Below are 15,074 nucleotides of genomic sequence, written 5' to 3'. Positions count from 1 at the left end.
GGACACAAAACTGCACAAGACAGTGATAATCCAAGTGTACATGCTGACATCAACCTATGATGATGAAATGGAAAGAATGTACAATGAGATAAAAGGTGCTGTAAACATTGTCCAAGGAGAAGGCATAAATGGAAAGCCCCTGGAGGTAGGAAGAGACATCAGATTGACTTCATTCTAGTTAGACAAAGGTTCCACAACCAAATAAGAGACTGTAGAAGCTAACCAGGCTCAGACACTGACAGTGTCCATAATGCAGTGACAGTATCTGTAATGCAGTGACAGTAGAATGTCATCTGAAATTCAGAAACCTGTTGAAATGAACTGTAAGAAATGCAATCTGAACAGAATAAAGGATAATATGTTTATGTTGACATACGAATAACAAACTAACATGGCTACAGTTATTAACAACACCAGAAATGTTGAAGAAAGATGGGAGTCCTTCAAAAGCAATATGCTATGAGTAGCAAACGAAGTAGTAGGGAGACAGAGGATAAAACATAATAGCAAAAATAAATTTAAGACGTAAGCTGAAAAAAGACAACATGAGGAAGGACAAATGCAACATAAGGGCATTGAGGAATGACATCAATCTTGACTTGAAAAAGGCTATACAACAATTCTTGGAGGACCAATGCAAAGAAACGAATGAAATGATCAAGGTAGGAAAGCCACAATCTGCCTATAAATCAATTAAACAGTTCTTTGGAAGCAGACAAAGAAAATACAGTCAAATCCAAAATGAAGATAGATTATTATTATATGAGCAGAAAGACATAGTATAAAGGTGGAAGTAATACCTTGAAAAATTGTATGCAGGAAATAATCATGTCCTGGAACTAGAGAACATTGAGGAAATTGATCCAGAAGAAGAGGAAGACTATATCTTGTGTGATGAGCTCAACCTTTCAGTCAGGCACCTAAAACCTGGGAAAGCTACTACATTTGATGATGTACCGTCAGAACTAATCAACGCTACTCAAGAACAGCTATATGAAGAACTGTTTCATCTCATACAATTTATATACGAAACCAGGGAGCTCCCAAAGACTTTAAAAACTGTGTGACAGTGCCAATGCCAAAGAAAGCATCTGCAAACAGATGTGAACAAGATAGGATGGTAACAAAAACCTCAAAGATCTTGACCTCTAGCATTATACACTGGATAGAAGGCAACATAGATGCAATGATTACAGTCGAACAATTTGGCTTGAGAAAAGGTGTACGTACACAAGAATCAATACTTAAACATGCTGAATTCTGCTGTTGATATTGTAGTGTTAAGTGAAGATGCAGAACAATTAGAAGCAATGCTGGTCCAGATGGAAACCACCCTCAGCTCTTCCTAAAATATGGAAATTAAAAAAGGTAACAAAGTAGATAAAACACCATTGCCCAATGTTCACTTAACAATGAGTGACAGGAGACCATCGAATCCTTTGGCTACCTAGGGATTTGGGAGAGGAGACCAAAGCTGTATGGATTAACAGAAGGCCAAAGTAACAAATTAAGAAAGTGTGTCCGACTGATCACTTACAAAAGCCCTGGTATATCCAGTTGCCCTGTCAGTACATTAAAATCCACAATCTAACAATTTAAGAAGTAAATGTCAGATCATACAAAATCTTAAAAGGTGACAAAACACTTCTCTCTTTGCCTGCTAGATCATTTGGCAACCTCAATTTTCTAAATATCAGATGCAATCAATAACTCACAAGCTCAGCACACCTATAAACTCCCACCCCAGAAATCCAACACAAACTGCAATCCCTGCTTAAAGCTTTAGACCCTTCCCAGAACATCTCCCCTGAACCCATTTCCCTCCTCACCCCTATGACACTCCAAATACTGACCTTGTATATGCTCCCCAAAATCCACAAAAACAACATTCCTGGACACCCCATTGCAGCTGGTTATTGTGCACCCACTGAAAGAGTTTCGGTCCCCACTCATCAACACTTCCAACTAATTGCATGTCATCCAGTGTCCCACATCGAAGGCACCAACCACTTCCTTCACCGACTCTCCACCATCCCCACCCCTTTACCCCTTAGATTCTACTTGTCACTGTTGATGGTACCTTCCTATACACCAACATCCCTCGCACCCATAGTGTTACCGTTATTGAACACTACATTCCACAACATCCTTCAGATTCCAAACCCACTACCTCATTCCTCATACAAAGAACTAATTTTTTCCTAGCCCACAACTACTTCTCATTTGAAGAGAAGGTTTATAAACAAATCTGTGACACAGCCATGGGCACCTGCATGGCATCCTCCTAGGCCAATCTTTTTATGGGCCGTACAGAGGAGACCTTCCTAGCCTCCCAAAATACCTCCCCATTCTCATCTCCTACCCTGTTTATTTGCAGCCCTCTGCCAATGCATCCACTTGGCTTTTCCCAGCTCCTCCCCTTTTTTGCTCCTTTTTTTCCTCACCTCCCCACCCCACAACCTTCTGCCACTGTGCCGTTGGCTGTCTAGCACCTACTCACTCCACTAGACAGCTTTCATCCCACTCGTACACTGCTATCCCTTCCACTTCCCAAGCCCCTTCAGGCTCTGCTGCATGCATCCCACACGATAGTTGCATTCTGGCCCAAGATGCTGGAGGTGGCGGTCATGTTTGTGTGAGTGCACTTGCTTGTGTGTGTGTGAATGATGTGCGTGTCTCTCTTTACTGACACAGACTGATCAAAAGCTTTATGTGGGTGTCTTAATTGTGCCTGGATGCAACTTGACACGTCTTCTTTATGGCAAGTAGCAATATGTCTTTCCTTACATTGTTGTTGCTTTGCAGGTCATTTTAAAGGTCCCTTTGGCATGAAATCACGTTGGGTTTCATTCATCATCCATTTGTTCTATTTCTCTCTCATACACACTTTATGTGGTTTATTTATCGACATCAAGAGACTGCAGTTGTGAAGTAAATCCTCACAGAATAACAGCAATCACCATTTTTCCCTATTGCAGTTTCTCTTTCATGGAGTTTTTCAAATGACTACTAAAGCTAATCTAGTACAAAAGAGAGCTCCTCTTCAATAAGGCACCTTTCTTTCTTTCCCATGCACTGTTAATCCATAATTTTATACCTGTCTTGTCTATCCAACCCTGACAGTATTTTAGGTTTTGACATTGTTTCGATCTTGAAAATGATCACTGGATTAAGTTTAGTACTGTCAGCATACCACAAAAGCACAGCACTGTAGAGTATTTTTTCATGATCATCTGTTTTAATAGATACAGTTTTAGCACCTTTCATAGCAACAGTTGTGTTACTCGGCACATCAAATGTCTGAGGAGTTTTGTTCATATTCACTATTTGGCTTTGTTCCACACTCGTTTTCTTTCAATGTTGAATAATAAAGTGATGGAAAGATAATATTTTCTCTCATACTCTTGTGGCACTTTCTGAGGTATTTTGATTTTGGTTCTCATGTTAAGTCCATGATGCTTCATAAACCTAAAGCACCAACCAACTCCACCCTTAGCAGACTAAGTTCCACTTTAGCATTAGCTTACAAGTGTGTATTAGAATCATTGCTGTATTAATTCTAATGCCATTTTGATGGTGTCCTTGAATCCATTTCAATAGATAATTTTCTATTTTGGGCATTTTCCATTCAGTCCTCTGTTTGCACATTTCGTCTTCCTCATTTTTTTTTCAGTTTTTCTTTACTGGCCTGCAATTCACATTTGTTGTTGTTGTTGTTGTTGTTGTTGTTGTTGGAGGCCAAATGCAGCTCAGCTGTTCTGTTTGCATGTTGTTCTGTCTACACTGTAGCTTTTAATTTATAGCCTGCATCATATGAAGACCTCTTACTTTTTCCATTGCAAAACTAGTGACTAATGAAAATATTGCACTATTATTGATAATACAAATCACTTTCAGTTCAAATTCCCTGGCACTGTAGACTGCACTGACGCATGATAGGCTAGATAATGTTCTGGGTTTGTGATGGCGGGTCAGGAAGTAGTCAGTGTTAGCAAACTTGTCAATCCCTACAACAACTCATGTTCGTCGCATCAGTGCACTGGTGTTGCCAGTTGAATCCAATTTTGCCAGATAGAGGAATGTTTCCTGCAGCATCAAATATATGGCTATTTTTAAGACTGGTGGGAATTTTAAATCAAACACTGGACTTTTTATATTAATTTCTAGTATAAGACACACCTGAATTTTTGAGGCTATTTTTCAAAGAAAAATGTATGTCTTGCAGTCCGAAAAATAGAGTAATCATTTCATCTTATATTCCACAATCTACAGTTACCATAAAATAATAGTACACGAGAGTGACAAATACCTTCCTTTTCTCCAAGAAGACAACAGTTTCATTCTGGTGCACTTCTCTCTCTTCCTTTTACATCTATTTTTCTGTGTAATAAAATTTTCTAACATATTATAAATCTCACTGCATAATATGCCATTACAACTACCAAATGAATGAGAGAGAGAGAGAGAGAGAGAGAGAGAGAGAGAGAGAGAGAGAGAGAGAGCGAGAGAGAGAGAGAGCTTAATACACTATTTAAAATATGTACAGATATGCTTACATTTCTATTTCACATGGTCTCAAAATACGGCGTTGATAGTAAATCGGCACCTTGAAGTAGCGACCACGATGATACACAACAATGTGGTTTGAATCATTATAATGCACAATGCGATCTGTTTCATCTCCAGGAACTCTGGTTGTATTAAACATTCTTTCATATTGCCATGAACAAAGTGGGACTAGGCCCTGTATAAGAATCTGTACAGGAAGAAAGAATATAACAATTACTCAAGACATATTGTAAAAATGGAAACAGCAATGAAGACAACAGGTCTCAATGAATCTTGAAATTAACAGCTTAGCAACTGTAAACAAATAAAGAAAAGCAGTATTTCAGTTTTAAGAGACATACAATACGTTTAGTGTCAAATGACCACTCAATTTTAAAATCAAGATGTGAGAAATTATGAGGCATACAGAGGAGAGCTGAAAAACCTTCAGCTCAGGCTTACATTGTTTGTCAAAAGTTCAGAGCATGGATGCTTGCATGCACAATCACTGGTTATGATTATATATTTAAGATGAGTGGTCATCTAATATTCTTATAGTAGTATATTTTCTGTATTCTGTCTCTTCAATTTTCATAATAGAAACATCTATAATTTCAAAAGGCATTTATCAAAATTAATTCTTTCCCTTGTAAGAGAGAATAATTTAATATCAGGTGTGTTTCCCCTTACATATTAAACCCATACAGCTTATGAAGATAAAAGTAACATTAAAATAGGGGAGACATACAGGCAGTCATTCTTCCCACACACTGCCCAAGAATAGAATAGAAAGAAATAATATATGCAACAACAAATAACAGCTCTACTACACATTTTACAGTCACTCACAGAGTAACAAAAAGACAAACTTCCATTTCAAGAGAAAACAGAAAACATGACACTAACATAACATAAATTTAAGCTATACTGAATATACCAACAAGCATCTGCCACTAGCTTCTGTTGAAGCATCAAGAGAGAAAATATACACAGCAGCACTTTTGATAAGTATCTGCACTTGTGTTGACAATCAGTTTTTTTACTGAATATGTCTAACGTTTATCAAAACATTTGGTAAATTTTGCAACCAAAACCTGATACACTATCTATCTTCACTGTTTCATCCACTGTTTCATAATGAATCATGTTTCCTTGTATCAATTACATTTTTTGACTAAAATCATATGAGGCAAGGATCAAAAATGAAAAAATACAAATGAGAAAAAATACTTACTGGCTCCAGCTCCTGTCTCTCTATAAGTCTTCTGAACTGTAGGCAGCCATGAATTAATGTGGCTGCTCGTGCAGCCTGCACGTGTGTTGGGTACATGAGAATGGCATCAATACCATAAAAGTTTGAGTTCACCATTAACGGTGATCTTCCCCTAAGGTAAACATATTCTTCCCACCAGTCAGACACATAATTTGTAGACCACCTGAAACATAAGCAGAATAAAACAGTTAAATGTATGTTATAAATTCTATTTTCATTCACTAAAATTATTCATATTTTTGACACACCTGTTTTCACAAACTTAGGAAAATTTAACCTTTATATGTAAACTATTAAGTGGACTTGGTTTTCCAAATAATCATAATTTTCTGGTATCTATTACAATTCATGTTATTGTCACCCATTATGCTTTCTTTAGTTTGAAAGTTAATTTATTATCCTGTAAGATGATAAAATAAACAAGAGCTCTGTAACAACTATAATAAAAAATGCAAAGAAGTGTGATGCTATTTAGATGACTCAAAAAACTAGTGAAAAAACTTGTGTCAAAGTGACTGAACACGGAACATCTGACTTTGCTCATCTTAACAGGAATCTAATGTCCAAATACTGTATCATCTCAAACTGTATCAGTTCTGTTCATGTAGCAATCACAAAAAGAGAAAATGTTTTGTGGAAATTTTACTCAGCAGACACTGTAAAAGGATAAAAAGAAGAACCCAAGAACTACAATGATCCGTGAATGACCGCATAGTGACAGTTAAAAGATCTCAAATAACTGTAGCACATTTCCAAATCTGTAGATTAAATAAATGATGAATTTAAATCAGTGGAAAATGAATATTTTTTCTTGAGTTTTTGCAAAATTGGAATGTGATTTATGTGCAAGTTCAAATTTATGACAAAAAATCAAAGAAATAATAAATTAATGTGATTAAGTCACAAACAGCTGCACCCAACTTCCAATTTAAGGGTATTTCCACACACATTGCCTCCAACTTGCTCATTTTCATTTTGCAACATCAACTGATATGGGGCGTACTTAGGAAAAAATCTGAATCATTTCACTAACAAGTATCCATGAGGAAACATGTCTTAAAAACATTCTTTTTGGAGTGAAACACAGCTTATTGTTTCTCTTCAGTCATAAAGCAGAATCTTTTAAAACATATTTCCTATTGAAGGAAAATGGACAAGAAGAATGAGATTTCATACTGCAAAGTCACTTCTAGATGAACGTTCAAAGAGGTATTATACTTCCAATGATTCAATTTTGTTATTGATGAACAAAATAAATAATCTGGCCAATGATGCTAAACTGAGAAGAAAAGTGGCAAATGAAATTGTCACTGACCACAGTGAAAGTAGCAAGTCTTGGTACATGCCAATGCTTTCAAGAGTTCAAAAACAAAGGCTTTCACATTATGTCAATTATGCATATAAAAAATTAACTGCAATACTCACTGATCACATCAGTAAGCTGACAGCACCACATTAATAGTCCAACTGTGAAAATGGATTTTGTATGCTCTTGTCTTCCTCTGATCTGTAAGCCAGTTCACTCAGCCAGTTATGAGAGGGGCCTACAGTTTAATGTTGAATCAAAAGTATGGTGCAGCTTAACATTTTCTCATGAACATAAAGCAATGTTACTGGTAGAGGTGTGAAAAGCCATAAAAATTCAAAACCCAACTAGGGATCATGAAGCTTTTAGTTAGTAACCTGATATTCAGCAATAAAGCTATTTACCTCATTCATCTACAGCTCTATAAAAACAATGTCTTGCTTTGTCTGGTTACGTACATTGTTCTCCCAGAATAGTCCATCTTTTTTAAAACTTTTTTTTTGCTGAAATACATATGGTCATTGAATATGATCTGTCCAATTAAAACTAACCTCATTTTTGGGTCATTTGAAGCTTTTTTTATTTAGGTAATGTTATCAACCTTGATAAAATAACACAGAATTTTTTGTAGCATAAGACAATTTAGTGACTTTAATTATATAAACAGAAATAATAATAATAATAATAATAATAATAACAATAATAATAATTTCTAGAACGAGCAGAAACTAGCAAAATACACAAAGCAATCACCCATATAAATACATCGGCTACACCACTGCAATTTCATAACCACTTCTACAACCCTTTAGATCACATAACATCAACAGATACAAAGAAAGTAAATTGGAAAAAGAAAACACTACATGACAAGCACCCGTATCATCTAACACAGCCACAAATCGATCAAGACGCATCCAACACATGGCTAAGAAAAGGCAATATATACAGTGAGATGGAAGGATTCATGATTGCAATACATGATCAAACAATAAACACCAGATATTACAGCAAGCATATTATTAAAGATCCCAATATCACAACAGATAAATGCAGACTTTGCAAACAACAAATAGAAACAGTAGATCACATCACAAGCAAATGTAAAATACTAGCAAATACAGAATACCCCAGAAGACATGACAATGTAGCAAAAATAATACATCAACAGCTTGCCTTACAACATAAACTTATAAAACAACATGTTCCCACATACAAGTATGCACCACAAAATGTACTGGAGAATGATGAATACAAATTATACTGGAACAGAACCATTATAACAGATAAAACACCACCACATAACACACCTAACATCATATTCACCAATAAAAAGAAGAAATTAACACAACTAATCGAAATATCCATACCAAATACAACAAATATACAAAAGAAAACAGGAGAAAAAATTGAAAAATACATCCATCTGGCTGAGGAAGTCAAGGATATGTGGCATCAGGATAAAGTTGACATTATACCAATTATACTGTCAACTACAGGAGTCATACCACACAATATCCACCAGTACATCAATGCAATACAGCTACATCCAAACTTATATATACAACTACATAAATCCGTAATTATTGATACATGTTCAATTACCCGAAAGTTCCTAAATGCAATATAACATATACCGTACAGTTAAAAGTAAGTCACGCTTGATCAAGGTCCGCGTCACGTTCTACTTTTGACCAGACATAAGAAAGAAATAATAGTAATAATAATAATAATTACAACCATGGCATACTGTCTTACAAGTGCCTTAAATTCCTTGTCTGTCACGAAAAAACTTTATGAAATCTATACTTAAATGCGTTGTAATTCATTTATAAAGAAGAATTACATAAAAAATCAATGCCTCAATTATTTTCAATTGTTATTTTCATATTAGTGTTCAGATGAGATCAGAAATTAGTCCTGTATATTCAATTTAACCTTGCCAGTGAGTGCTGTGACATCATCTCTGAACCTGTCATCTCCATAAGCTTGGAGAATTGAGACTTGTCAGGTGCAAATGGACTTGACCAGCATAGAAAGAAGAGTGAGTACACAAGTATAATGGAGGACTAGCTGCACTGCCACTACATACACAGCAGGTAGGCATAAATGCCAGAAAAACACTTATTTCCAGTTTTCTACATCAGGCGCAAATCTGACCCTGTTAATGCAAGAAAAATGTATTAAAATGTTTCAGACAGTGGAAAACCCAGGATGGAATATAACAATATTAGAAAAGGAAAGTTGCTACTCAGCATACAGCGGAGATGCTGAGTCGCGATAGACACAACAAAAAGGTTCACACAATTATAGCTTTCAGTCATTAAGACTTTTGTCAGCAAAACACACACACACACACACACACACACACACACACAAATGCAACATGCACACATGTCTGCAGTCACACACAACTGAAACCACACTGCGAGCAGCAGCACCAGTGCATGATGAGAGTGGCAACTGGGTGGGGGTAAGGAGAAGGCTGAAGAGGGGAGGGGGAGGTTTGGTACAGTGGGTGTGGCGGATAGTGAAGTGCTGCAGTTTAGATGGAGGGCAGGAGAGAAGGTGGGGAGGGGGATAGGTAGTGGAAAGGAGAGAAATACAAAGAAATTAAAAGACTGGGTGTGGTGGTGAAATGACTGCTGTGTGTTGTTGGAATGGGTACAGGGAGGGGGTTGGATGGGCGAGTACAGTGACTAATGAAGGATGAGGCCAGGAGGGTTACGGGAATGTAGGATATGTTGCAGGGAAAGTTCTCACCTGCACAATTCAGAAAAGCTCGTGTTGGTGGGAAGAACACATATGGCAAAGGCTGTGAAGCAGTCATTGAGATGAGGGATATCATGTTTGGCAGCGTGTTCAGCAACAGGGTGGTCCACTTGTTTTTTGACCACAGTTTAACGGTGACTATTGATGCGAACAGACAGCTTGTTGGTTGTCACGCCTACATAGACTGCAACAAAGTGGTTGCAACTTAGCTTGTAAATCACGTGACTGGTTTCACGGGTAGCCCTGACTTTGATGGGATAGTTCAACAAAAACAAGGGTTCTACAGTTGTTCAATGGATGTTTAGAACCCAGTACAGTGAGAAGCCACCAAGAAGGAAGTCCATTTACCACTGGCACAACAAATTTGTTACAATGGGTTGCTTGTGCCCGGCAAAGAGAAGCAGACGTACCAGCGTAAGTGAAGTGAATGTGGAGCGTGTACGAGAGACATTCATAAGGAGTTCAAAGAAATCGGTGTGTCGTACATCCCGTGAAATCGAAATGGCTCCAATGACAGTGTGGAAAGTCCTGTGACAGAAGCTGCCTGTGAAACCATTCAAATTGGAGTTAGTGCAGAAGCTCAATGACGACGACAAAGACAAGCATTTTGAGTTTTGTTGGCAGTTGCAACAATTGAATGAGGATGAGGATAGAATTGTTGATTGCTTAATTTTTAGCGACAAAGCCACTTTTCACAATAATGGGAAGTGGACAGGCATAATTGTTGAATCTGGGGTACAAAGCATCCACAAGAATGCATTGAATTTGAGCATGATTCCCCAAAAGTAAATGTTTTTTTGAGCCTTGTCATGTCAAAAACTGTACAGGCCACTCTTCTTTGCTGAGAGCACTGTACTGAATATTCCTATTTGGACTTGTTGCGGCAATGGTTGATGTCTCAAATGCAATCAGACTCTCCGTTCATCTTTTGGCAGGATGGGGCTCCACCCCATTTTCATCGTGAAGTTCATAGGTATCTGAACATGGAGCTGCCACATCATTGGATCGGCCGTGCTACAGAAAGGGACAGCTGTTTCATGAAATGGCCTCCCAAATCACCAGAACTCACTCCGTGTGTGTTTTTTCCATGGAGACACATTAAAGATCGAAATTTACTCGAATCTAAACCACACTCGAATCTAAGCTGCACCTGAAAAATGAGATTCGAAATTGAGGAAAAACGTTTTCCCAAATCTAAGCCGCACCTGAAATTTGAGACTCTAAATTCAAGGGGAGAGAACAATTTTAGGCCGCGCCTCCAAATTGAAACAAAGTTGGTCCATTCTAATATGAGACACGATTTAGGTTGAATGAATGATGATACAGCTACGGTAGTTTGGTTCCAGTCATAAGCTTAGCAGTTAAGCTTTACCAAGTAGCCATTGCTATGCGTCAGGCACGCCGTCCATATTTATATGGGTACCATTCCTTTTTCACGTACTTTGTCTGGTTTGTTGAATTGATTGCTTATTTTTCTTTGATTTGATAAGTGTCATTCTCTTTGGTATAGGTGTTTACGTCACTCGGTGAAAATGCATTACTGTACTGTGTCATGCATTGTTTGTCTGCATGTGTTTACGACCCGTCGCCACTCGTGGCATGGCTTGCTTTTGTGCAAGCCACCGCCGCTTATGATAGAAGATGTTCTGAACGAGAGTTTGGCGAACAATTTTCTCCCTTGGAACATCTTTGCAGATGCCTCTTTAGTACATTACATTCTGCACAGAAATTAGTCATCTTAGATTTAAAAATCTAGTCAATTTCCGTGCTTCATGTCTGACTGTATCACTATTAGGCATAAGAATAATAAGAAAATAAACATGACATGATATGTATATTCTTCCACGTTTGCTGTTGTCTCACTAGTTTCAAAGTTTATTAGGCGGACAAGATGTAAATGAGATAGCAGCAAACACTAAAGAATACATGGCAAAATGTTTATATTCGTATTATTCTTATAGTGAAGAGAATACTGCATGTGATTCACAATTCTTTTCTCACAGGTAGGAAAAAATTCAGAACGCAGAGTTGGCCATATTGACAAACATCCCCAACCGTCTTGCCAGTCTGATTTTCGTAATGCATTGAAACGCTGTTGCATTCGAAGATGAACAATACAGAATTTGTATTTAGTTCGTTGGATAATGTATGAAAATGCAGTGTTCAAAACTCGGGGTGGAGAAAAAAAGCTCATCTTCCACTTTTTTTAAAAAATTTATTTACTGACGCAGAGGTTTTGGTGCCAGTATTTATCTTTGTGCCCGCAAAGCATGCCTGCGTAGCGCTACATATATTCGACGACAGAAGTTAGTTGTGGCGGCACCTACCAACATTTTTCAGAACTTCCGATTACTTTGCACTCTATTCTAAGCCGCACGTGGTTTTTTGGATTACAAAAACAGGAAAAAAAGTGTGGCTTAGATCCGAGTAAATACAGTATGTACTGCCTCTACCATGTGATGTAGCAGAGGTCCAGAAGAGAATATGGGAAGTGACTGCCACAGTTGACAATGCCATGCTGGGATGGGTATGGCAAGAATTCGATTACTGTATTGACGTCTGCTGGGTCACTCATTGTTCGCATATCAAATGTTTGTGAAAAAAGCTTTCAGAGTTTCTCTTCAAAATGCAATATGTACGACATCTTTACAATGTTTAGTTCTTGTGTAATAAAGAATTGAAAGTGTACACCCTGTATTTCACACAGTTATGACCAAATTTAAAATGCTGTTGTAATATACTCATTAACAGCAATAACCTTATGTTAAAGGTTTAACACAAGAACTCACATAACAAGGCAGTGTAACTCACGACATGCAAGTTACCTTGACTTAATTTAAAACCTTCATGAAACTTTTTCTTGCTGATTATCCCCCCCCCCCCACACACACACAAAATGATGAAAGAAAAGACATTCATTACTTAATACATTTTCACTGTTCATCCACTAAAAATGCAGCAGCAGACTTGACATTTTAAAGTATTACTTCTTTCCTACTAACTTTTTCTGCCATACTTTTTGCCGGCAGTATCTACACTGAATGTATCTTCAAAATAATATCACTTTATGCCACGTAGTTCGGGAGGTATAGATGGAAGCTTGGTTCTTGAACAAATTGGGTGGGTCAAAAGGGAGAGGGCAGCTTATTATTGGTAAGAACTAATGTGAAGCAGTTAACTTCATAACTTGACTATAGTTAATCTCATTTTTCAATGACATTCATTTAATACTATGTACTGAATGTAAACAATGTCTTACCATGATTTAAGCACTAGGTATCTCTGCAACTTTTTTGCAATGCCTTTCTCAAATTCAGCAACAAGCTTTTCCATTCTAGAGTAACGTTCATCATCACAGAGTGGCCGAATGCTGCGAAGGTACTGAAATTTTGAAGGAAACATGTAACGTTCAGAAGCACTAGAAAAATTAAATTAATATAGAGTAATACATTATGAACAATGCTTTGTTAGTTTTACCAGAAAATCACATTGGGTCTAATGGTGCAAAATATATGCTACAACATGTTGTACTGTTAATGAGAAACATATTCAAGTTAGAAATATACTGACGTTTTGAGCTATGAAGAAATTATAATAAAAGCATTTATTTCAAATAATTGTTTTTCTATTTTTGTCAGAAACTGACCAGCACAAATTAGAATAAGCATCAGAAGCTGACAACATGTATATACTTTCCAGTCCTGTCTTCAGATGGATTCTCAGATTCTAAAAAGGCTAGTGAATTTTTACATGTTCCTGTCTTTACACATTCAAAGCAAATATGAGCAACTGTTTACTCACCCTGCACATTGTGTCATGTACGGTGGGTAAGGGTAGACGAGGCAGTGAGCCCTGGAAGCTGTATAGCATAGGTCGTCCACCAGAGGACAAAACCTTAACTGCCACCATCCACAGTTTTGTAGAATAGGAAATTCTGCTACCACGGCCACGTTGTTCAAACATCCATCCCTTGTACATGAGCAACATCTTCAGTGAATATCTTACAGTGAAGATAATGCTAAGCCACGATCCCATGCCAAGTAAGGCACATCCGGCTACCTCCCAGGCAACTGTTGGCCTCGGTCCATGGTGATACCTACACATTTTTAGCTATCAGACTGAACAATATCAAAAATCAATTTGTTCCAGAATTTTATATGTAGTTCTTATTCAACACAAGAAATAAGTTATTACAGGTGCTGGGCACTTATTTCTTTAATTTTTATTTTTTTAGGGTTACTGACAATAATACTTGTTGAACAAGGAATATGGAAACAATATGTGAATCTTGAATATCTGTCACTAACAACAGCTCATACAATTGATTTGTAATATTTTCCTTACATAGTGTGCAAACCATGTCGCCAGCCTAGATACAAAATAATTTGTTTCATTCATGGCACAAAGTTTCTCATAAAAGATGCATGTGATACAAATTATGACTGGGATGCTGGTTATTAGGATTAGCTTAAATATATCTCGAGGGATGGATGTAAATGCATTTGTCAAAAAGGGTTACATATGAGAAAAATACTGAAATCTAAAACAAAAGTCATTACCCGTGGCAATTTTAAAACATAGATGGCAACATCGATAAGCCAGTTAAAAGAACATTTTTAACATGTTAAGATAATTGAACTTACATTATGTGAACTGCAGATCACACTGAATGACACTTGCTTGGTTAATATTACAGCTGATTTTTCAAACGGTATGTATGTCAGCTGCTGCTGGACGACTTGCACATTGTGAACCACTGCTTTTAACACTGGTCAAATTTAGACACATCAATCAATGAATCGCCAGCAAGCCAAATGTTACTTAGATAAGAAGCCAGAAATATGAATGTATTAATTTACTTACTGATAGGTCATGTGACATCAGATGAGACATTGTGTACAAAACACAGAGTGGGAAAGAGACTGTTTGAACAGTTTTCAAAAATTTTCTTTAAAAAGCTCACTTATTTAGGGACTTCCTGTTCAAAATCAGCAAAAAGTAACCCTAAAGATAAATAAAAAAAGCAAAGGTAAAAACTGTATGCACATGAGCTGGGCCACATTAGAAAGGAGATACTAAGACTGTACAGAATGTAGGGAAATTTTTGTCCAACTGAATGACACTACCTACAGACATTACATAAGAAAACTGGTCTTGGCCAAAAAACATGCTTGT

At 37.1% G+C, this 15,074-nt stretch overlaps 1 protein-coding gene across 11 annotated transcripts in view; it reads right to left on the bottom strand.

The window, feature by feature from the left end:
- LOC126365377 (carnitine O-palmitoyltransferase 1, liver isoform) overlaps positions 1 to 15,074 on the bottom strand; it is a 234,911-nt gene that overhangs the window by 52,793 nt on the left and 167,044 nt on the right. For all 11 annotated transcript variants that reach the window (XM_050008139.1, XM_050008145.1, XM_050008149.1 and 8 more), the window contains 4 exons: positions 13,701 to 13,995; positions 13,159 to 13,280; positions 5,783 to 5,984; positions 4,557 to 4,756 (listed from right to left, as the gene is read on the bottom strand). In XM_050008139.1, the coding sequence (XP_049864096.1) occupies positions 4,557 to 4,756; positions 5,783 to 5,984; positions 13,159 to 13,280; positions 13,701 to 13,995 (819 nt within the window). The remainder of the gene's footprint in view (positions 1 to 4,556; positions 4,757 to 5,782; positions 5,985 to 13,158; positions 13,281 to 13,700; positions 13,996 to 15,074) is intronic.

This window comes from Schistocerca gregaria, chromosome 1, assembly GCF_023897955.1.
Source record: "Schistocerca gregaria isolate iqSchGreg1 chromosome 1, iqSchGreg1.2, whole genome shotgun sequence".
NCBI lineage: Eukaryota > Metazoa > Arthropoda > Insecta > Orthoptera > Acrididae > Schistocerca > Schistocerca gregaria.
The sequence above is the reverse complement of the archived record's forward strand: the minus strand, read 5'-3'. Positions and strand labels throughout refer to the sequence as shown.